Below are 25,467 nucleotides of genomic sequence, written 5' to 3'. Positions count from 1 at the left end.
AGAATTGTTTTCTATCTTTTCACTTTCAGTCTATCGGTTTCTTTTTGCACTAGGTGTGTTTCTTGTATACAACATATTGTTGGATTTTGCTTCTTATTCCATTTGGCCAGTCTATTTCTCTTGATTGGTGAGTTGAGGCCATTGACATTGCTGGTTATAACATATATACTGACTTATTATTGACATGTTATTGGCCTTTTGATGACTCTTTTTACTTTTTCACCTTCTTTTAATTTCTTGCCTTGCCTATTTGATTTGCTCTGTTGGGCCTCATGGTGTTGTTGCCTTCATTGTCTTTTTCTAGGGTATTGTTTAGAATTCCTTGTAGTGCTGGTTTGGTATTCATGTAGTTTCTCAGGTGTTCTTTGTCGTGGAAGTGTCTTATTTCCCCATCCATTTTGAAAGGGAGTTTTGCTGGACACATCAGTCTAGGTTGGAGGTTCTCTTTCAGTACTTGAAATATCTCATTCCAGGCTCTCCTTGCCCCAAGGGTTTGTGTTGAAAAGTCTGCTGTGATTCTGATGGGCTTTCCTTTGTATGTGATTTGTTTCTTTTCTCTTACTGCTTGTAGTATTTTGTTCTTCTGTTGGGTTTCTGGGATCTTGATTATTATATGTCTAGGTGTAGATTTTTTTTGATTGTAGCTAGTTGGGGTCCTATATGCCTCAGTTATCTGAATGTCAAATTCTTCCCCTCTGGGAAGTTTTCTGTCATTAATTGTTTGAACAGCTTTTTAAAGTCATTTATATTTTCTCCTGCTATTTCATGGATTCCTATCAGTCTTATGTTATTCTTCTTTGCATCATCTAGGAGTTGTTGGATCGATTTCTCATGATCTCTTACTGTTTTTAAGAGACCTCTCTTTTCATGGTCACTGACTGCAATCTTATCTTCTATATCTGAGAGTCTATCTTTGCATTCTTTTATTCTGTTGTGTACACTTTCAATAGAGTGTTTAATCTCCTGGATATCTGTTTGAATCTGTTTTATGGATTCCATTTCTTCCCTATGTTGAGCGTTTATTTTTTTCATTTCTTATGCTGGGCCTTCATAGCTTCTATCATGGTCCTGAGCTCATCTATTTTTTTGTCGGTTTCTGCTCTAGAGTCTCGAATCACGACTTCCATTTTGCTCACTATCTCTATGGTTATCTGGGAAATTATTTCTGTTTTGAATTCTTCTAGAGCCTGATTGATCTGTTTTGTTACTTCCTGTGCTTTGAGTTCAGGGTGTCCTGGTGGTTCACTATTGGCCTTTTTGTCCTCATTTGCCCTACTGCTTGCCATTGGTGAACTGGAAGTCTGTCCTTGTCTTGCTTAAGTGTTTTCTCATTTTTATTTTTGTTGTTGGACTGTCCTTGGTTTAATGTCTGGATTATTACCCAAATCTTCCTGATATAGTTGCGCCCTAGCTTCTGTGTCCCTAACAACCCACAGACATTCTCATCTTCATAACATCAGAGAAAACAGCTCATCAAATCAACGGCAATGCTTTACCCCAACTGATACAATCAGCAACATGTTAAGATCAAGCACAACTTTGACACTGACCACCGGTAGTAGTCACTAGTCTATCACCCTTAAATCATTTGAATTAAATTGAAATCAAGAAGCAGTCCACAACATGTCTGCAATGAACAAAATTTCAATATAGTGTATTTACCATTTAATGGCTCAGACAGAGCGAGGATGCAAGACCCCTGATCTCAGTTAGCTGATGGCTGAACCCCATGACTCTGACTGAATTCGGGCTGCAAGGCCCAGATTGAGTTCCCCAACCTTCTGAATGGTTGAACTCCACAACGTTCTATTACAGGTTTCCCACGCCCTTTCTTTAAAGATGTTCAAAGTTGGGAACTCAGAAAAATACCTTTGATGACCACCTCTGCCTCTGCAGAGTGGGTCCAAAGACTGGCACAGTCAGGAGGACTGAGAGTGCGTGGGGGGGGGCTTATGGGGGTTGATACCTTCCCGGTGCTTGAGAGATGGCGGCGGGGGCGGGAGCAGGTGTGGTTCTCCCTAATTTATATTCTTTTTTTTTTTTAATTTTATTGAGTTTATTGGTACATTTTAGGGATACAGTACAGTTATATTCATTGTTGGGATCATGTACCTCTACATGGCAAGTCTTGATTATATTCTTTTTTTTAAATTCCAACTAATTATCTACTTTTTTTCCTTCGATTTGAACTCATTTATAGATCAGAGGTTTGATGATTCCTAAACTGCTGAGAAGTCTATGAATTGACTTTTTACTCCCCTAATTTTATTTTAATTAATTAATTAATTAATGCAGTACTGGGGGTCAAACTCACCACCTTGTGCTTGTGAGGTGGGCACTGCGCCACTGAGCTACATCCCCAGCCCTTCCCTGATTTTAAAGTTACATATTGTATTTGTCAAGATTGGGTTTTTTTTGTTTGTTTGTTTGTTTTTTGTACCTGGAGGCAGGTGTGGTGCTAAATCCCTGGCAAGAATGAATTTTTGACAGATGGTATGTCAGGAGCTCCCCAATGTATAATTCACACACCATACAATTCACCTTTTTAAGGTGTAAATTTCATTGTTTTAAAAAAATACAACAATCATTACTGTCTAAATCTACGACATTTTTATAATTCCAAGAGAAGCCCCATATCCGATAGCTTCCTTCCTGCTTCTGCTTGCCACTAATTTACTTTTTGTCTCTTTGGATTTTCCTATTCTGCATGTGTCACATGAATGGATTCATATAATATGTGGCTTTCTGTGAGTGAATATTTTGCCTAGAGTACTGTTTTCAAGATTCATCCATATTGAATAAATCAGTCCTTCATTCCTTTTGTCATTGAGCATTAGTTCATTTTATGATTACACCCCACTTTGTTACATATTTATTAGTTGGTTGACATTTGAGTTGTTTGTACTTTTTGCTTATAAACAATGCCTTTGTATATGTTTTTGTGTACAAATTCTTTCATTCCTTCTGGATAACTGTCTAAGAGTGGAATGTTAGGGTCATATAGTTACTATTTGTTCAGTTTTTGAGGAATTGTCAGACTGTTTCCCAGGTCATTGCACCATTTTGCATCTCTATCAGCAGAATGTGAGGATTCCAATTTCTGTACATCCTTGTCAACACTAGTTATTGTCTTTGTGGTAGGCCTTGTAGTGGATGTGAAGTGGAATCTCACTGGCGTTCTGACTGCATTTCTGTAATGACTCGTGATATTGCGCATGGACCTGAAAAGTTATGTAGCCTCCTTGGACCCCGAGTTTAGTGTTGGGAGTATAGCTGTGAACATGTGAACAAGGCAGTCTAAGTCTCTGCCTTCTTGAAGTTTAGAGTTCACTTGGGAAGATGGATAGGAACAAAGTAATTGCAATTTGTGTTTTAATAAGGAATTATATGACATAATCCCTTAGTCTACTTTTTAGATTTTCTATTTCAGTGATTTAAGACTTCCATTTTCTTTAATGACTAGAATTCATGCAGTAGGTATGATAGATACTATGTATGGCATCTCAACATTTGCTTTTAAAGTAATTCAGAAGAATGAGAGTATATCTGTAGCAATCAGCTTCTCATCACTAACCAGATAACTGACAAAACAACTTAAAGGATGAAAGATTTATTTTGGCTCATGGTTTCAGAGGTTTCAGTTCGTAACTAGGAACTGACTCCATTGTTGTGGGTGTGAGATGAGGCAGAACATCAGGGTGTGGTGGAGCAAACCTGTTTAGGAAACAGAGAGGGGGAAACAAGTAGAGAGGAAGGAGCTGAGGACCAGATATATTCCCCAAAGTCACACCTGCACTATCCACTCCTTCAGTTAGGCCTCCTCTCTTTTTTCTACCTCCTCCCAATAATGCCATCAAACTATAATCTTAAAAACGAATCCATCCATTCGATGAAGTTAGAGCCCTTCTCTTCCAGTCATCTCCCCAGAAACCATCAGCTAGTATTTGAGTTTTGGTAGGACATTTCAGATCCAACTCATAGCACTGTGAAAGAAAAACATACGTGTAAAGAAAACGTTTAAAGAAAAAATGGAATAATCTCCCTGCTTCTGCAGTTTAACTGTTAGCAGTTTTGATATTTATTATTCTAGGCCTTTTCCATTGCATTTACAAGTCTGTAACATGTAGAGTTTTGACTAAAGAGATTAGTTTGCTAACAAATTTTCACTTGTTTTTGTGACTCTTGCTTCAACTTTCCTGAGATATAGAGAGATTTTGCCAAGTTTACAGTGGTGTCTATGGTGGGGATTTGCTAAGCATCAAGTGCTCTCTTTGTGCTAGGAACTTTACACCATACCCAGGTACACCTGGACTGTGATGCATCCCTTCCTGTGTTTTCTCTTTCGCTGCAGATGGTCCTCATCCCTGCTGGAGTATTTACAATGGGCACAGATGATCCTCAGATAAAACAGGATGGAGAAGCACCTGCGAGGAAAGTCACTGTTGATGCCTTTTACATGGATGCCTATGAAGTCAGTAATGTTGAATTTGAGAAGTTTGTGAACTCCACTGGCTATTTGACAGAGGTAATGGTTTGAGGATAGGAGGGAGAACTTGTTTTTCCCCGAACCTTTATGCTTTCCCCAGTATTCCCATGAACTAGGTGACATTATAGGTAGCAAACTAAGGATTAGAAAAGTGATTTGTCTGAAATTGCATGTTGTGGCATTGGGATTCAGTTCTGGACAGTGTGACCCCAGAACCTATGTGCTTAAAAATATATTATATTGTGTCAATGCCAGAGACAGCTACTGTTTCAAGGTTTGTGAGATAACAGATAGCATGTGAAGTAAGGCCACTCTTCCTTCTCAATAAATTGTAGTTTGTTTGTTCCAGAAGCAGTACGTTTCCTACATGATAGGTGCAGAAATGCAGCTTTTCATTCTTGTGGCTGTATTCCAAGGTCTTTACAACTCATAAGCATTTCTGTCTCAGTTCCAGGCATTATTCTGTGGTCATTGAATACAAAGTAAGGTCCTGCAAGTGGATGTTTGCCCCGAACTGGAATAAGACTGGGGAGGCTTTCTAGTTTATAAGTGTTTCTGAGAGGATCTAAAATACACTTTTAAAAATGTCCTATTTTCTTTCGCCAAAAATTTGTCTTGTTTATGGAGTTTCTCTTTCTTTCTCCTCTCCCGCTCTTCCTTCGCCTCTTCTCCTCCTCCCTTTTCTTCTTTTTCTTTTTCCCACAAAGATACTTTTACATTTAAAATAGTTAATTTGAGAGTGAATGCCAAAAGCAAAATAACATTCACATTTGATTTTGTACTGCCATATTTCTTTGGAATTTCCTAAAATAAACAAACTAGTTGTAAATCTTTTTTATAGATATTTGTAGAAGCAAAAGGCTCTGTTTTTTTTGTTTCATTAAGGATATTCTTGGATCAAGTTCCTTAGTACTATATTCTAAGTTAGAAGATCAGTTCTAAAGAAGAAAGTTTTCCTTAGACCAGAGTTCTTCAGGAAGATTAACCAGAAGAAGCTGAATTTAGGGCATCCAAGAACATGGAAGGAGAAAAATTATATCTGGATATTGACTACTCTCTACCTGAAATTTAGCATTTCCTTCAGTTATGTTGAACAACAAACCACAGTGATTGTTACCAATAGAAATCACAGACTTTTATCATGTTATTGTTGCATGTATTTTGAAATATTATTTACATTCATTCCTGCTTTGACATGTGGTAAGTATGAAACCTGGCATTAGATCTTATTTAACATATAAATAAAGAGTGTACATATTACCACAGGATGAAATTTTTAAAATTAGTATTGTGGTATAAATATTTGTTAATTATTAATCCTATTGATTTTGTTTTATGCATTTAAATGTTCCTTTCTGAGGAGAGTCCTAAGCTTCACCATGCTGCCAAAGAGATATAGGGCACAAAAAAGTCTCAGAACCTCTGCCTAAAACAAAGTGCTTTGAATTTTTATGACACTTAACGGGTTTTCCCCTTATCTTTCCAATTTTGTTTTACATCATGTGCCCCTTGCTTACCTGTTCTAGCCTCACTGGTCTTGTTTTGATTTCCTGAAAACTAGACATTCTTTCCTACTTTGCTAGTTTGGGCAGTATTTTTCCTTTGCTTAGAGTCCACAGCCCCTTACTTGTTTCTTTTGGCACATCTGTCTTCTTTTCATACTTGCATTACTTCAGCACACGTGTCCCTTTCTCAAGAAGTCTTCCTTTGCTCACTCTGCCAGGAGATTTTTCTTGACGCTTTGACCTTACAAGGTGAAATGAAATTATATTCTTGCTTCCTCTCTTTGATTGGCTTGATTTTTGTCTGTCTTCACATTTAAGTACATGAAAGGGACAGTGCCTGTCTGGTATTGACTTTGTGTCCTTTAGCTTCAGACCTTTCATGTGGTAGATGTTTGATACCAGTTTATTGAATGAGTAAATGGGTTAGATTCTTTGACACTGTAATGTCACCAGGAAATACATCAAGGATGAAGAAATGATAAGTTCCGCTTGGGAAAAGATACTTGAGGCATGCATAGGGCCTGAAATATAGGGATCTGGTACTCAGTTAATTTTGTCTTCTCAGGACTGGACAGGACTGGAGGTTGAAATCTGAGAGTCACTGAAATTGCTAGCCATAGTTAAAGTGATGAGGTTGAAGGCATTTCCCAGCAGTTGATCACTGTATTTCTGGAACCACCTATGTGAGAATCAGCAGATTTAACACAGGCAGGTTTTTGGTTTTTTTCCTTACCACATGTCCCCAGAATCAAAATGACTAGGGTTGGAGAACAGCAGTCTATAATTTTAATAAGCTTGTGTAATTTCAGCTACATAAAATCAAAGAGCTGCTGGACTACTGTAAGAGAGCAAGGGGCAGAGCTCCAGGAAGTTGCAGAGTTTCAGGGGTAGGAAGAGCTTAGGTGTTTCTGAAGAGTAAGAACTGTCAGAAACGTAGGAAGAAAACTAGAGGAGAGTCACAAATGCCAAGGGACAAACGACCTCCTTTTTAGAATAGGGTCACATGTGACAGAGAGAATCAGGATGATGAAGACTTGAGGTGCTAATGTTAAATGTAGTTATTAAAATGCAGATTTATAGCTGTTGCTGAATTTGGCCACTTGAGATTTATAAATACATTTGTTATCTTAGTAGAGCCACAGTGTGTTAGAATATCAGCAAACAGTGATATTTAACTCTTTTAGCTAGATGCTAGGAGCAGGATAAAGGACAAAACTTGATTGTATAATCTCATTTGTACACGATACTGTTATTTCCCAAAGTCATTTGTAATATTTGAGATAATATAATTTCCTTCAGCAGGGGCAGACAGGTTCTCAAAAGTTAATCTGCTCCAGTTTACAGTCTTATCAGCTAAACAAGCTTTAAATGAAAATATTCTCTAAGAGTGACATTAACCTGTTTTAACAGGAAGCCAGATGCTTTGCAGTCATTTCTGAGTCCTCTTGGGTAGTTATAGGAAAAACTCACGTTCATTTAGACAAGAAAAATCATTTTAGTAATGTGCAAGGAAAATGGCACATGTGAAACACATTACTCCAACTGTTTCTGGGTTTGTTTCCTACCTTCCTTGTAGGCTGAGAAGTTTGGCGACTCCTTTGTCTTTGAAGGCATGTTGAGTGAACAAGTGAAGACTGATATCCAACAGGCAGTAAGTAATGTTTAAATAGGCTCTCATGCTTCTCTGTGGCTCACTGGAAAGAGTTTGGGTGAAAAATCAAAACTAAAAATACTTCCTTCCTCTCCTTCTTATCCTGATCATTTAACCAGCATAGATTTGCCCAGCATACCAACCCCCAGGCCAGGCACCTTACCTGAATGAATATGGCACAGTGCCAGAGTGGTATCTGACAAAGCATTGATCAGCCTTGGACTTTTGTGCAACCAAGTAACACATCTTGTTTTGAAGTAGAGCGCAGTGGGCTCTAGACCCTTCTGGGTTTCTTTTACTTACAGACATTTCCGACATGTATATATATATATATTTTTTTTTTTGGTAGTTTTTGGGACAGTGTCTCACTATGTCGCCCAACTGGCATGGAACTAACTCCACCTTTCTCCTGCTTCAGCCTCCTGAGTCATGGGATTAACTTTGAAGTGAAAGGTTAAATATAAATGTTTTTAAATTCTATATTCAAAGTACTGATCTCATCAGAAGATGGTGTGGAGATGGAGCTTCCTATTTAAACATTCATGAGATCAGAGAGGTATCCATGAAGTGGGTCCTCTGCTCTGAATGTTCCTGAGAAATGGAAGCACACTATTGGTGCTTATAGGCAGAAGTGTGCTCTCTTATGGAGAGAATTCAGGAGTGTGATTAGGTGTATTTTCTTCAGACATCATGGAAATGGACTGGGTTCCCAGGAACACCTGTGTGATGAGTAGAATTTGGAATTCCTGTACCAGCTGTTTTAGTAGATATTTATGTATTTGTTAGTATGCACTGTTTATGAACATGTAAGAACAAAGGAAAGAGTAGAGGTAAGCTGGCAATTTGAGTGTTCACGAACCAAAAGGGAAGAAATGCAGACCCAGTAGCTGATAGATTAGAGAACAGGGGTCACCCAACTTGGGGGAGATTGATAAAGACACAGACACTGAAGATGAAAGAACCCAACCCTATTCTTCCTTTTTATACAAGCTCCATTTTAATTCTGGCCGTGAACTTTATCTTAATGTTTTGGCGTCCTCTATCCTCCCTTGGGAGCAGTGGTGCCAGAAAAACTGAAATATCCTCGCTCACATATTCTTTCTTTTCAAAAATATGGGGTGGGGGGAGATGAAATAAAACAAGAGTTAGTCCCAAATCATATTTTGGTGAGTTGGACCACTTTTAGATAAATTTTTCAAAACGCAATTGAGGTCCATTTGAATTTTACTTGGTCATTGCAAGTGTGTAAGTCTTGTGTAACCTGATAACCCCAATCCCTTTTTAAAGGGCTTTTGACGTCTGTTTAGGCCAGTGTTGATGTAAGTCAGGATATGGTGCCTTGTTTTAAGATAGGGGAGTTCAGATGAGGGACAGCATTTGCGCTTATTTCTGTAATTTGCCCTTTCAGATACAGGGTGTCTTGTTATTTGAGAACCTCCAGGCACATTGAGCATGAAGGCAGAGGTGATATTGCTAGGCTTGGAAGGTGCTCTGTTAAGTACATAGTGAAGTGTGTGTGCTCGTAACGAGGATGAGGATAAGCAGCTCTCACCTGGTTGCAGTGTTGGTCACTTGCTTAAATGCTCATTATGGAAAAGCAAACCTTTTAAGCTTGTTTAGAAAGGGTTGAGTGAATAAATTTATTGATGATGTAGGAGAACATTTATTTATTTATTTATTTATCATCCCCCTTCATAAGCCTGACTTAACGTCAGGTACTAGGCCTTTTTTTAACCCAGTGTTTCTAGAAATGTAGGATGTGAGCTGGGCAGTGGAATAAGTTTAAGATGATTTTAGGTAGTAGGTAGGAAAGCAAAAGGTTACCCTGATTCTGAGAAAAACCTTCCTTTTTAAGAAAAAAGTCTTATTTCAGAGTTCACCTGTCCTTGATACTTCACAAAACTTGTTAGTCTCTCTCTCTCTCTCTGTTTTGTTTTTGTTTTTTTCTTTTTTTTTATCATAGAAAACAGGCTGAAGAATCTCCTCAAGCTATAGTAACTGATTAAAATTAAATAATATTGTTTATTTTCAGGTGATTGTTTTAAAAGTTGTATTCATGTCAGTTTACATTAGTGATACACATTTTTCCTTTTTTTAAAAAAAAAAACCTTTCCATTATAAAAAATACAAATACAGAAAATCATATATTGTAAGTACATGACTTACTGACTTATCCTAAATTGAATGTGCTTATAAGTATCACCCAGCTCAGGAGTTAGAATTCTGCTACCTACCTTAGCAGCCACATCTCTGTGTCACATTCTGTTACCCTTCTCTGAAGTAGCCCTTGTCCTGATTTTTAAAGTAGATATTTCCTTGTATTTCTTTATAATATTAGCATCCAGTGTACATCCCAAGTTTAATCCTGATCATTTAAAGGTATTTGTGTGTTTGTTTTTCTTTTTAGATAGAATTTATGAAAAGCAATTTTAAGACTCTTCTAGTTTACAGGTTTCCCTTTCATTCCCCCTTTCCTTGTAATTTATTCACTAAAGAATACAGAACAGCTAGCCTGTAGTCTTTCCCATAGTCTAAATTTTACTGATTGCCCTCTCATAGTGCAGGTCACCTGTTCTTTCTGTTCTGTGTATGCTTTAGCTGCAGTTTAGTAGCTGGATGCACAGCTGATCAGATTCATGTTTGCAGCCTCTGGCAAGACATCATAATAGTATCTTTATTCAGTAGGAGGAACCTATCTCTGGTGCTTCCATTTTGCAATGTTAGCTGCTGTTAATGCTCAGTGGCTATATCCTTGAATTTATTAGGGGTTGTAATGGTGATAACTTAACAGTTATTTTTAAATTTATAAATGGATATATTTTCATGAAGAGATAGTCTATTTTCTTAGCCATTAGTACAGGCCATAAAGGAAAGGTCTGTCATCTCCTCCTCCTCCTCTTCCTTTCCCTCCTCCTCTTTCTTCTTCTTCCTCTTCCACTCCTCTCTTCTCTTCTCTTCTTTTCTTTCTGGGCAGGATCTTGCTGTATAGCTCAGGCTGGCCTTGAACTGCCAGTGATTCACTGCCTTAGCCTCCTCCGAAGTGCTGGGATTATAAGCCTTTGCCACCCACACCTGGATTACAAGATTTTAAAATAATGAATAGATCCCTATTACTCTTCAACAGTGATGAGCTGGGTTTTTAAAATTTAAATATTTCAATTTAAGATAATTGTAGTTTCAATGTAGGAATATGAAATAATATTGGGTATACTATTCACCAAGTTTCCTCCAGTGGTACCATCTTGTATAATTATAGTACAGTTTCATAATTAGAAAATCAGTAGTTGATACAACCTACATATTTGTGAGTGCATCAGTGTTACATGTATTCATTTATATATATTTATACAGTTTTATCACAAATACAGATTTATGTAATTACCAATTTGAAAATTTTTATGAATTCTTACATTTAAGCATATATTTATTTACTCAGAATCAAAATTTTCCTGTTTTTGAGCACCAGGTACCTTTTCAAGCTCTTGTGAATCCTTTTTACCTTGTCTCTCTTTTTTAACAGCTTTTTTGAGGATATAATTTACATACTGTAAAATTCACCATTTTAAATGTACAATTCAGTGTTGTTTCTGTATATTTATAGAGTAGTGCAACCATTACCACAATCTAATTTTAGATGATTTTTATCTGTCCAAAAAGAAACCTTGTGCCAATTTGCAGTTCTTCTCTTTTCCTGTGCCCAGCCATTGGCTGAGTCCTTTTGAACTGACCCTGGTAGTCCTTCATGGCTTCTTTGCTTTTTCTGATGGCTAGATCTGTCTTTACTTCCCTGAAATTGCCATCTTTCTAAGAAGTTTTATTTCCAGAACCCTCTCTAGGCCTTAGGTATGCTTATTGCTTTAGGGTGGTTATTGTTTCTAAGCCTCTTCAGTGGACAGAGATAAGGTAAAATGACCCATTAATTTATGTTGATACTGTACTTCTATTTTGGGGTTTTTACACAGCCTGTTTTGTATTACATTTTTGTCTTCCACAGCAGGAGTCCTGGTTCTTGGGGACACAGGAATAGAATTAAAATAGCCCATAATTACTCATTTATTTTATCCCAGATTGCATAACCAACAGTCTCAAAATAACAATACCAATACTACCATCACCAATGTAATTACTGAGAATAGGGTTAGAAAACATCCGGACTTTTACATATGCTTTTCCTGTTTCTCCTCCAGTTTTTAAATAGTTATACTAGTTATGTATCTTGAAGTATATATCTATTGCATAGAGTACTCTTTGCTGTTTAGATTTAGTTCTCTGAGTAGGTACAGGTTTAATTCTTTCTATTTTCAGTGTCTACCTAGTGAGTTGAATTGAGGAGCTCATTCTTTGCTAGATCTGTCAAGAAGTAGCCATAGGAATAATATTTACATGTTGGTAACAGTTTATTATTGTTGTTTATACTTAAAAGTTTTGATGCATATGAAATCTTTGAGTTTTTCTTTTTCTGTGGTATCAAAATGATTTGTCTAGAATGTATATTGGTGTTGGTCTTTGTGGATCAGTATTCTCAGATATGATGTTTGTTCTTCGAATATGTATTTCCACAATTTTTTAAATATCAGGAAAATTTTCTTACAGTTTACTGCATTTTTCTGTGCCTTTTTTTCCTTCAAGAACTCTTCACTCTTCATATATCTGTAAGTTTTTTTAAAAACTCATCTTCAGTGTTTATCACTTTCCTTCAAATCATATTAATCTTTTTTTTTTTTTTGATTTCTTTTCTTTTGAGATTGAACCTGGGCCCTTGCACATACTGTATCCCTGAGCTGCATTCCAGGTCCTTTTTACATTTTTAAAAGGTTTTGCTAAGTTGACTAGGCTGGCCTTGACCTTTGTTCTTTATGCCTCAGCACCTAAGTACCTGGGATTACAGGTTCGTGCCATTGTACCTGGCCTCTTTTTCTTTACTTTTAAAAATTTATTCTTTTTTGTCATTGTGTATCATAAATTACATTTCTGAAATGACTCTTTGCTTTATATCCAGTGTTTCTTGACTTTTACGTGCCATGTGGGCTTACAGGTTATGATTTTATTCTTTCATATATCATTGTATACTTGTCTTTGATCTCATTTTGAAACAGTATGTTGTGATTTTTTAACCATGGCTTCTGCCATGGTTCAGGTTTGATTTATCACCCGAAGTTTCATATACCAGAAGCTTGGTCCTGAGGTGGTGGTATGGAGAGATGGTGGACTGTTACAAGACAGTGGATCCTTTAAATAGGTGGGACCTAGTGGGAGGTGATTAGTTTGTAATTGAGATCACTGCCTAGTGAAGTGACTGATGCTGGTCTTGTGAGAGCAAGTTGTTATAAAAGAGCAAGCCTGATGTCTGGATTCTCTCTGGCTTCTGTCTTGTTCTGTGATCCTTTCCTCATACATGCTCACGCAAGGATCCTGTCTACCATGATGTGATATAGCCAGGAGTGCTTTCACCAGAGCCTAGCATATGCTGATGCCATGCTCTTAGACCTCCGAAACTATGAACTAAATTAAACTTTTTTTCCTCTTTTCCAAACCTGAACATGTGGTATTTTGTTATAGCAGTGGGAAAAAGACTAATGCATCTTCCTCACTGCATTTTTGTCAGTTGTGCTGTTCTGCTTCCTCTTTTTTCTTATGGTAACTTTGGATTAGATTTGTTCTTGCATCTTTGCTGTCGTTCATTTTCATGTGAGCTGTCTTTCTGAACCTTTAGAAGGAAGGGTGAACTAGGGTAGCTTTGTTCCCACACTGATGTCCCTGTTAGCTATCCTCTTGCCTTCAAAATATAGCCACTGATTTCCTTAGACTTTGAGTCTCCCCCTCCCCTTTCTCTTATGTCTGTTTGAGAAGTTTGATTTTATGCCTTGAGGTTTCTCCTTGTATGGGGTTCTATTCTGCAAGAGAATCCTGGTAGGGCAGTTTTAAGAGTTTCTGAGGTAAGACCTTCATACTTTGTTAATGTGGGCTCCATATACTCACTCCTTATTGGAGTGGGAACAGTTCCTTTTGGTTTTTGCTGTTATTCTCAAACTGTCCCTCTATGCTTTCCAGTGATAACTGTTAACTCTTTTGGAGTTTTCTAAATTTGTTGATCCAGGAATACCTGGATGAAGAAGAGGCATTTAAGGGGAACCTTGCAGATGAAGAGGAGTTCATCTTAGGAACAACTAGGGCAAAGCATCTGGCAGAGGGCCTACTCTGTCCATCTGCTCTAACTATCCACCTTCAGCTTTGTGTAGTGAGGTTTCAGCTGAGCTTACTTTGGGAAGTACATTTGGAACACTGTCTTGTCATCCCACATTCCAGATTTAGATGCTTTCCATCTGTTATTTGTTCTTATGGCTCTTGTGCCTTCCTTTCATACTGTTCATCTCACTTATGATAATTATTTGTATAGATAATTCTTGAATGCTTTCCCCTGTATTAAATTTATTCTATGAAGGTGGGTGGGAATGTATTTGTATTGTTCGCGACTTTATTCCCAGCACAGCAAGTGTAAGTAAGCATTTAATATGTATTTATTAAAAAATGAAAGCTTACCATTTGGCTGTTATGTGTTGGAGCATTTAGTTTTTGAAAGTCCCGGGCCCAGACCTGGTATGACCTATCTCAGGTTACAGAGTCAGCTTTTCCTTGGCAAGGGGCATTATCCTGGTATTAGAGCTGAGGTGGCTTCACAGCAACTGAATTATTTGGGTAGAGCACTCAAGGTCTGGGTGAATGGATGAGATAAGACGGTAGTGCTATCTTTTGTGCTTTCTTTCTGGAAACAGTACTTGTTTGCTTGACTTAAAAGTCAGTGTGACATAGTCTCAGAAAGCAAACTATGATAACCCTGCAAGACTAGAGCCCTGTATAATAGGATAACAAGGCACACTTCTCCCCTCCCCAACCAGCTCCAAGACATGTGATCAGAGTGAGGTGTGTGTGAGGCATGCTGGGGTCCCAGAGGTTCTAATCTGGCTGGATACTTGTTTAAGGTGTCCTTAAATTTGGGTCTTGAATATTATGGGTCTTTTGATGCCTAACTTGGATTAAGAAATAAAAATAAGTCTGAAATCGCTTGCCCGTTGAGTGTTGGGATTTGTATCAGTAACCTCTATGGAGAAATAAAGATAGAGTGAGTAGAAAGTCATGCCCAAGGATGTCAACAGATGCTTTCCATCTGTTATTTGTTCTTATGGCTCTTGTACCTTCCTTTCATACTGTTCATCTCACTTATTATGATAATTATTTGTATAGATAATCTTTAATGCTTTCCCCTGTATTAAATTTATTCTATGAAGTTGGGTGGGTAACTTGGATAGAATAGAAGGGACAGAAAGGGGGATGATGTTATCACTTGCTGCTTGCTACTTCCAGCTACCTTCTGCCTGCCCTGCTTTGTCATGGACTGTTTTGCATCTGTAATGCCCCTCTGCCATGCCACTTTGCTTGGGAACCAACTGTTTATAGATGGAAACCTATACAAACTGTGAGCTACAATAAACCTTTCCTCCTTTAACTTTGGCTGTTCGGTATTTTGTCTCAGCAGGAACAACAAAATTAACTAAGACAGTCCATGTTTGCAGTATGTAATGATTATATTCCTCATAGGGAGTTGATACATGTACATAACACTTCTTAATTCTGTTTTCACTCCCCTTCCTCCTCCTCCCTCCATCTCTTGGTCCTCTTCTTATATGCAGAAGATCTCCCTGTTTCCTTATATCTGTCTTTTATTTTATTCTTCAGCCTTGCCAGTATTTGTTACTTGGTTTCTTGATGATGGCCGTTCGTTTGGAGTGAGACGGAATCTTGGTGTTATTTTAATTTGCATTTCTCTGATCGCAGAGATGTTGAACATTTTTTTCATGTATTTAACAACCATTTGAACGTCTATGAAGTATCTATTCATTTAACTTGACCATTTTTAATTGGATCTTTTATTTTGGGGAGGGTCTAAGTTTTTTAGTTCTTTATATTCTATATGTATTCTAGATATCAGTCTCGTATTTGAAGAATAGCTGGAATTTTTTTTCAATTCTGTAAATGTCTCTTTCTTCTTTCTTCTTTCTTCTTCTTCTGTACTGGGATCAAATTTGGGATCTTGCACTTGCAAGGCAGGCAGCAGAACCACTGAGCTAAGATGTCTCTTAATTCTTTTAGTTGTTTTCTTTGCTGTGCAGAGCTTTTTAATTTCATATGATCCCATTTGTTTTGTGGGGCTGTTTCGTGTGCAGTTAGGGTTCTGCTCAGAAAGTCCTTTCCTGTGTTTAATGTCTTCACCAGATTAAATGTTTTTGTTTTAATATTTATATCTTTTATCCATTTTGATTTTAGTTTCATACATGATGAGACATATGGGTCTAGATTCAGTCTTCCGCATGTGGATAGCCAGTCTTCCCAGCACCATTTGTTAAAGAGACTGTCTTCCCTCCAGCATATATTTTTGGTCCCTTTGTCAAAGATCAGATAGCTGAATGTGCCTGGAGTTATTAACTGCATTCTCTGTTCTGTTTCACTGATCCACATATCTGGTTTTGCGCCAGTACCATGCTGTTTTCATTACTGTAGCTTTGAAGTATAAAGGTATTCTGTTATAGCAAAACAAAATGGATGAAGACAGGTAGAATTATTCCTTTTGTGGTTTATTTTCCAAAATAACCTGTGTAAGCAAATTTCCTGTTCTTAGAATGATGTGACTGTTCTGTCTTCTATTTGAGCCTGCTTTCCAGAAGCTTCAGAGCTGTGTGGTTGTGAAGAAATAATTCAGAAACAATCAGTGTTAACCTTTTTTTAAATTGTTCTTTATTTAGAATTTGAATTTCTCATATAAGATAAACCATGTGATATTTAAGCTTGTGTATCTGATTTATTTCACGTAACATTATGGCCTCAATCTGCATCCATTTTCTTATAAAGACCTCATTTATCTTTATGACACAGTAGTATTTTATTGTGTATAAATACCACTTTTATTAATCTGTTCACATGTTGCTGAACATATAGGCTGCTTCCAAGATTTAGCTATTATGAATCATGCTACTATAAACATGGGTGTGCCTGTGTCACTGTAATATGATGTCTTTTTGGAAAATAGCTGGGTCAAATGAAATTTCTAGTTTCAATTTTTTGAGCAATCTCCATACCAATTTCCATAGTGTTTATATTAGTTTACATTCCTACCAACAGTGTAAAAGAGTTCCTTTTTCCCCTTAGCCTCCTCATTACCTTATGATGGCCATTCTTTATAGGGTGAGATGGAATCTCAGTGTTGTTTTAATTTGTGTTTCTCTAATGGCCAGCAATATTGAACAATTTATGTATTTATTGGCCATTTGTACTTTTTTTCAGAAGTGTGTATTCATTTCACTTGCCCATTGTTTGATTGGGCTCTTTATTTTTTGAGGAGATCTAATTTTTTAGCCTTTATATATTCTAGATATTAGTCCTCTATCTGAGGACTAGCTGGCAAAAAATTTTTTTTCCCATTGTGTAGGTTGTCTCTTTACTCTTCTGGTTGTTTTCTTTGAGTGCAAAAGCTTTTAAACCTATACAGTTTGATCAGTTGATTCTCAATGTTATTTCTCTTGCAATGAATGTTCTGTTCAGAAAGTCCTTGCCTACACCTGTGACTTCTAAGAGTTTCCCCTATTTTCCAGCAAGTTTTTATTCTGTTTTAATATTTAGATCTTTGAACCATTTCGATTTTAGTTTAATTTTTTAGTTTAGTTTAGTTCGATTTTAGTTTTGGTCCTACACATAATTTTTAATGGCTCTGTTATATTCAGATGGGAATAAAATAAATGATTAAACATTTTTCTCACTGCATATGCATATATGACTCAGCTTTTGCTGAGTATTGTCACATTGCTTTCAGAGTAGGTTGTGCAAAATTACACTGATACCCGTTTACCAAAAAAAGTGAAAAATTACCTTTTATTTCTAGTAATTTTTTAAAAGTATCTCTAATATTTATGCAGATCTCAACTGAAAATCTGTAAACCAGGTCAGCAAAGATTTCGCATGCCATTTTTGCCTTGTCCCTGCCAGGTAGACAACTCTGAATAGGGGCTCCGCTCTCCTCTTAAGAATCTGACATGTTTAGAGCATACTAGTTTTGTGCCTTGGGAATTCAGTGTAGTATAGCCGGAGGAATTTTACTTAGAACTAAAACAAAAAATATTGAAAAGTTTCATGTATGCTTTAAATTTCACAAGTGAAAAAGCATGCATTTTTCTTTCTTGTGCAATCTATTAAGTTATCAAGGTACCTGTTTTAGGATTTAATCTGAAATAAGCTGTCAGGCTTGACTACCTACTTTGATGGCAAATTGTTTCTACTTTTTATAGCCTCATTTTCTAACTTTTCACATTTGTTAGGCATTGAAGAGATTTTTACTTGTCGTGTGTTCTCTGATTTGATTCTTTCAGTTGTTAGATTTGCCTCCAGTTTTATTTATATTTCATGTATTTGAATAGATCTGCAATTTTTCATTGTTCTCTGGTGTCACTGAAAAATTCTCTCAGGCTGTTTTTTATAAGGGTAACTCATGTTTATACTATATTTCAAGAGACGTCCATCTTTTTAATTTTCTTGTCTCAGTGAATTTAATTTCTAAGAGAGCAGTTGTAAAGTTGTGAACTTGATATCTTTATACTTGAATATGCATAATTACACAGTCCTCTGTCTTTTTCCTGTGCTGATTTTATTCTGGGATGTGTGTATATAAGAAGTATAATTTACCACCTCTGGCAGGAATAAACGCATTTTTGCAGTGTTTCCCCTTTCCTTTTTCACCAGCTGTTACTACAAGTTTGGTTATGACCCTCGTGAGAGGTAGGGAATGATGTTTTGGCTCTCTGGAGTAGTCTTGTTTCTCAGGGACATCAGGGCTCACAGGAATCTTATTTACATTGTAGCTGGCCTCTGCCTGGCTGGTACAGCTGTTTCAACTTAAACCCAAGACAGTTGCTATGGAGATGGTTGACTAGAAGTAGGTCATATTAAAGTCCTTTTCTCCCTGAATGTAAGGGAGTGCTGAACTTTGGAAGTTGTCTCAGTTGACCAGAATATGTGTAGGTGGACAGCCAGTTCCCAAAAATGTGTTCTTTTTTTAGGATGAGGTCGATCAGATATGCCAGTCATGTTAGTGTTTCTGCTCTGTAAACAACACACCTGAGGACTATTCCTATTAAAGAAAAGGAATTAGAAATGTCATATGCACCATCAACTTGATACAATGTAACTCTCGAAAGTTGCTTATTTTGTAAAAGTTCCAAACACAGTAGAATAGCATTTATTTTTAAGGCAGAACTAGGAGTTCAAGTATAAGTTTTTCAAATAATTGAATTTGCAGTGACATTTGGAAAAGAAAGGTATCCATTGACTTGGGATGGTGATTTGCTATAAATTTGGCCAGAAAATATCATGGCTTTTCCTACCTCTGATTTCTATCAATTCTTCTTGGTTGTGGAATAAATCTGATAAATTATTTTTTTTGTGTCAAATGAGGGTTCTGACTGCATCTGACCGTTACATTGGTGGCTTATGGTCTGTTTTACAGACAAGACAGGAGAGTCATTCAGTTTTCTTTTAGATGCTGAAACTTTGTCTAGTTTGGAGGTTGTATCCCTCACACTTTCTCTTTGCCCTACTTTCATGTTGTTTTGTTTCAAGGGACAGGTTAGTTTATGTGTGGATTCATAGCATGACTGTTATGAAAGATGTTTAAAGAAATGATTACAGTAAATGACATATTTCCATTAATTGCTCTCAAAATACTCCCCCTTTCTTCGAACACACTTCTCCCAAAATTTTTGGCAATGTATCTTTTATTGTAATACATTTGAAAAAATTTAAACATTACTGTATATTTCAATCACCTCTGTACTCTTCTTGAGAATTCTTTGAGACTGACACATGCTCTTGGCTTCTTATCCTTGCAGGCACTTTTCTCAGCCTGTCAGTATTCTACACTTGATCTTAGCCCAAAGGCGCAGAAGCCATAGCCTGTCAGTATTCTGAAAATGGTGACCTGGGCTGGGGGTGGGCTGTAAACTGAAGAACAATGTACTGCGGTTGTATTTTCACTAATTAAAATACATGTTCTTTGAAGAATATTGCAACATGCAATAACGAAAATGAATAATAGCAATAATAATGGCTAATACTTTGCCACAGGTACTATTTTTCTAAGTACTTTGCATGTATTTACTTATTTTTCCCTCATGAAACCATAGGCAGTAGAAAGTAGTATTTTTATTTCCATTTCACAGATAAGTAAACTGGAGTCTAAAGAAGATAAGATTCCAAGATAATGTATCTTGTAAAATTTGGTACTGTTGCTCAAACTCAGGCAGACTGGCTCAAGGGTCAGATGATTTCACCCCTATGCTATTAGGAGCTATCAGTTAACATTTAAGAAGAGTAATGCTACCCCAGTTATAGTTCAGTAAGTAATTTGCTTCTCTTGGGGAACACTTGGTAATGTCTAGAGACATTTTATGTGTTGGATGCAACTGGGTCTAGTGGGGAGAATTCAGAAATACTGCTAACACCCATAGTGCACAGGACAGGCCTCCCCAGGAGCAAGGACTCACATGGCCTACAATGTCACTAGTGCTAAGGCTGAGAAGGCCTGTTAAGATACATGCTCATTCTAAATCACTATATTACTCTCCTACTTCTATCAGTATATTAGTTTCCTACTTTTCCTGCTCCTTCCCCATTTTTCTTCTCATGATTTTAACATACATCCTTTTGCATCTGTTTTACAGAAGCAATCAAATATGTGTGCTATGTCTTTACATGTGGGCTTACTTTCATGACATACTTTGTATATATTTCTGCATCTCAGTGCATTTTGAAAATAACTTGTATAGTATTCCTTTGTGTGGATGGACATTAAATTGAGTTATTTTGTATTTTTATTTAGAAACAGTGTTATGGTATATGTAGATATACTATGCATACATCTTTGCATACTTGCTTTAGGTCTTACTACTTTAGACCAAAAAACTGGGTTGTGGCCCTTGGTTGAGGAAGTATTTCTTATCTTGGTGTCCTCCTCTCCATGCTCTAGCCAGCGTGTTCTTTCTGTTTCTTTGTGCATGTGGCTGAGATTGGTGATTGTCATATTGCTCTGTGACTTCAAGACTTGTAAACCAGTGGTTTGTCTTGGATAGATTGCTCAACTAATGTGAATATTTCCAGAAAAGAAACACTGGGAAAAATGAAAAGCAGATATCTAGAATGACAGAAAATGAGGAGAGGGATGAAATCAGAAACTTTAACACTGATGAATGTAAGATAATATCTGGACCCATCAATTTGAATTTTGGAGATATATTTGAAGGAAAATGAAGTGAAAAAAGTTAGTGTATATAAAACAAATAATTAGTAACCTGTCAGTATACCAACCGCCTTAGGTCATGCTCGAGGATTACTGGACCTTATAGATTTCCCTGCAGGAATTAGTGCCTGGCATATAGTGGGCAATCAGTAAGAATTTGTGGCCAGTCTGAATTAAGAGGAAAAGGTTGGGAAAAGTGAATGGATTGACAGGCCCATAGAGCTGCAGGTTTTCTGTATGTACACCAACCCTCTGGAAACCCCTCTTTGAAGAGGGGTAGGAAACTTGGGGGACTTTGGCCACTATCTTATTTCCAGCTGTCTCTTCTAAAGCTGGGTGAATATTTACCCTTTGATCCAGCAGTTTCTCCCCATAGTGTACCATGATCAGAAATGCATATGCATATTTACCAAAAGCCACAATCTCTTTGAATAATTTTCATAAAAGCAGCACTATTCATAATAATGACAAACTGCAAATGCCCAAATGCCCATTAGTAGTAGAATGGATAAATCATGGGTTTTTAAAGAAAAGTACTAGTGAAGAAATACTTCAAAACATGAAAAGGAATGAAGAAAAAAAAAAAAAAAAAAATTTTGGGCTGGAGATTTAGCTCAGCGGATCGGTGGCCTGCCTTGCAAGTGTAAGGACCCGAGTTCAATCCCCGGTACCAAAAAACAAAAAAAAGACATTTTAGTTTCCCGTTAGTATGAGCCAAATTTAACAAGGGTTAACATATTGCCACTTTTTGTCATTTTCACCTATTTTAGCCTTTTTTGTTTTGTTTTGTTTTGTTTCAGTATTGGGGGTAGAACTCATGACCTGGTGCTTGTGAGGCAGGCGTGACAGCACTGAGCTAAATCCCTGGCCTGCCTTTTTTTTTTTTTTAATTTAAGAACTACAGTCTTCTGGTGGTGGTGCTTAGTGCTAGAGGTAGAGTTGGGTTGGGTGAGTGATCTGAGGAGCCCCCTGAAACACAAGAGTGGGATGCACACCTTTCTGTGCACATCTTCCCTTGACATGGAGGGTACCACTTGGCACTGGTGCCTAAACATCAAGCAGTCTGGCCAATGAGAGGAGAACATCCCCAGATTAGTTTCTGCAGTGCCACAAGTGAAACAGAAAGTACAGAAAGTAACTAGGTCTGTAAATTCTACTCTGTAAACACACAGCATAGTAGTGTTGTTGAAAGACATATCTTTTTGTTAAAATACTGTTTTGGTTTTTTTCCATTAAATTTTGATTGAAATACTTTGAATGCTTTGATTGTGTGAAAGCGAAAACAAATGAATAACAGGTGGAAAAAGAGAATGAACAAGGGTGAGGCTTAGTGTTTCCAGTGATTGTTAGCAGAGACACAGCCTCCTGTCACTTCCACTCCGCCACACTTAACAGGGAACAGTTGACTGAGAGTAGCATTGCCATGGGGTAACCTTGTGTCTGCTCTCATTTCTGTTGGAAGAATAGTCTGTAAACTTCTGTTCTTTAGTATTAGGCACAGTGATGATTATTTTTATGAGTTTTCTTGTGACTGCCATGAAACAATACACGGTGACACTGTTTTTTATTACTGACTACCTCCTAAGTCATAGCCCAAGTTGCTAAGAGTATATCCCTGAACTTTATGTTATATTTCCTGCTTGTACTAATGACATGGAGATGTGATTACTGTGTCTAGAAATTAGAAAACAGGCTTTTGGAGGTTAAATGTGGTGCCAAGGCTCATTGTGAACATCTCATTTTGACTGGCGGCAGAAACTCAGATCTTAACCATGCATTGAAAGGAGACACATTGTTATTTTGGCTGACAGAACTATAAAGCAAAATTTAAGCTCCTAGAAACACCTTTTTGATCACTTTCAATTTTACCTTTCCTGGATTCTGAATTAGGTGAGGTAGGTGAATCAAATCCCATTTCACAGTTGAAGGCTCTTAAGGGCCAAATAGTGAACTCATCCAGAGTCACATAGCCCATGTTGAGTTGGAAATCGAACTAGAATCGTTTAAAAACATACTTTTCTTTCTCTGTTTCAGCTTGCTCTCTAACCATCTTCAGCCCTGTGCTTAATTTTACAGTTAACACTGTTTCCCCATGTTTTGAATAAGAGTACTACCTGTCTCTTGTTAGAGATTACAGAGGATTAGCAAACAGTGCATCTTTTAAAATTCTTGGAGATATACACCAGTTAAACACGTATTTACTTGTTCACTGTGTTGCTTTATGATAGGAGTTAATGTTTTTTTGTTGTTGTTGTTGAAGATTTCTTTACATATACATTTTGTTTTTGATAAAGGTATATGTTTGGTAACCCAAATGGAACTGAAGACCTAGAGAGATTTTTTTTATTTTTAAAATTTATTCATTTATTCATTTTTGCTGCACATACTGTGTCCATTGCTTCTCTGGAGTCACTGTGGCTAACAGCCTGCTCTGGATTGTTTTGAGGTTGCAGCTGCTCCTTGGTGGTTACCTGTTAAAGGCGCCAATTGGAGACACCCAGAGGGGCCTGATTCTACTGTTCAGCACAGGTGAGTTTGGTGGTGTCCTGTGGACATGTTTCATTCAAAATAGAAAAAGAACTCAGTGGCTATCTTTGTTGTGAAACACATAGCAAGGGTGCCAAACTGTGAGTGGTAGGAAAATGGAATGACCGGAAATAATGTATGTAAAGATCTAACACTGTAGCTCACAGAACGTCTTTAATAAATAACATTTTTCCTTTCTCATTTGGCTGTCAGAGTTTCCTCTTGCAGACCCCCTTTTGACAGCCCTATTATAAATCTCACAACATGTTTTTCATTCTGTCCATTTCTTTTGTCTCAGAAGTGGGTTACTGTGATGAAGACTATCTTGTGGATAAGTAGTTGTATCCTGCCAGGTGGCCACTGTAGAGGCCCAGCCCTTGGGTATAGGGTTCATGTGATCTTTAGTCCTGGACTGACACACTTTGAAGCCACCACCTGACTGAAAAATCTACAGAGCAGCAAGTCGGTCAGCAAGTCTCTAGGGTGATGAGGAAGTAATTATCTCAAGCAAAAATATAGGAGCACTTTAAACCCTGGAGATGAAGGAAGGTTTGGGTCAGGACTCAGCCTCCCTGTAGCCCAAGAACACTGCCCTCCTAACCTCATTGTTCAGATGGCATTTTAAGCCTCTATTTTTAGAAGCCTTTCAGGTTACTGCCCTTATGGTCAGGGAGCTGGAAGTACATGGAGTTCTTCGGCTTTAAGGATTTAGCCTGTTGACAAATGTTAAAAATCTTTCAACGTCTGAATTAGCAACCTCTGTGCTGAAAATAGACAGCGAAGTAGAAAGTTACAGGTTTCTTAGGCACCTCAGTAAGCCTGGGCCTCTTTAGCCTCCTAATTCATATCTTCTCTCCTGAATTTAGCAGTAGAGAAGAATCAAATAAAAACAAAGCGGGATAGGAGAACCCAAGGGGGATTTTTTTCTTTTCTTCTTTGTGGTGCTAGGGATTGAACCCAGTTAGCTACTAGGAGCTGCATCCCCAGCCTATTTTTCAGTTCATGCAGCAAATACTGGCTGAGTCAGTCTTCTGGGAAAAGTGCATCTCTTATCAGTGCTGGAAATAGTGACTAGCACTTAATAGGTACTCAGTAAATGTTTGTGGAAAGCATGAAAACCTTAGTGTAATTACTTAAGGAATTCAGCGATGTATGAGGAATGGGCTAGGATTGTGTAGTGCACTTAGAATGAAAAGGAAATTTAATCCAAGTTACCTTACCTTGCCCATCCCTTAAGAAAAATACTGACTCATAAAATTCTGTGAGAACCGAAACTTGCTCAGTAAATAAATGCCATGTCTAGTTCCAAGAGGAATGGCAATCCATTTGGGAGACTAGACCTTGAGAGAGGGATCAGATGTGTCATGGCTGGGATGTGAATTCAGGACCAGGACCAGCTGGTTTCACTGATTGCACTGAGGATGATTATGAGTGCTTTCCCAGAGCCAGCTCCTATTTCCTGTCTGATTGGTGCCTCTTCTGACTGCTCTTGCTTCTCCCCAGGCCAGATCATCCAGTGCTCCATGTCTCCTGGAATGATGCTGTTGCCTACTGCACATGGGCAGAAAAACGGCTTCCCACAGAGGCTGAGTGGGAATACAGCTGCCGAGGAGGCCTGCAGAATAGGTCCTGTCCACAGTATAGTGACCTTTTTTTCTTTCTAACTGTGGAACTTGCTTTGTTAGAAAGTTGATTTAAAACAACAGCCCTTGGGGCCGGGGATTTAGGTCAGTGGTTCTGCTACCTATCTCGCAAGCACAAGGTCCTGAGTTTGATATCCGGTACCAAAAACAAAAAACAAACAGAAAAGAACAACAGCCCTTGTCCTTATTAGGGTTTCCTCTTGCTCATGAGATTATTTAGGTGATACTTGTGAGTGAGTCTCCATCTCTTTATAGCCCCTAAAGCCAGGTGTTGGGCCCAGTGGGCTCCCTGCAGCCCCAAAGCAGGTCCTAGAACCTCA

The 25,467-nt window shown here is 37.7% G+C and overlaps 1 protein-coding gene across 1 annotated transcript in view; it reads left to right on the top strand.

Moving 5' to 3' along the window:
* Sumf1 (sulfatase modifying factor 1) overlaps positions 1 to 25,467 on the top strand; it is a 74,582-nt gene that overhangs the window by 7,663 nt on the left and 41,452 nt on the right. The window contains exons 2-5 of the mRNA XM_010608724.1: positions 4,352 to 4,525; positions 7,568 to 7,642; positions 23,425 to 23,507; positions 25,008 to 25,130. Coding sequence (XP_010607026.1) covers positions 4,352 to 4,525; positions 7,568 to 7,642; positions 23,425 to 23,507; positions 25,008 to 25,130 — 455 coding nt within the window. The remainder of the gene's footprint in view (positions 1 to 4,351; positions 4,526 to 7,567; positions 7,643 to 23,424; positions 23,508 to 25,007; positions 25,131 to 25,467) is intronic.

This window comes from Fukomys damarensis, unplaced genomic scaffold (assembly GCF_012274545.1).
Source record: "Fukomys damarensis isolate Sample0158 unplaced genomic scaffold, DMR_v1.0_HiC HiC_scaffold_28, whole genome shotgun sequence".
NCBI lineage: Eukaryota > Metazoa > Chordata > Mammalia > Rodentia > Bathyergidae > Fukomys > Fukomys damarensis.
Note: the sequence above shows the minus strand (reverse complement) of the source record. Positions and strands in the feature narration are given on the sequence as shown.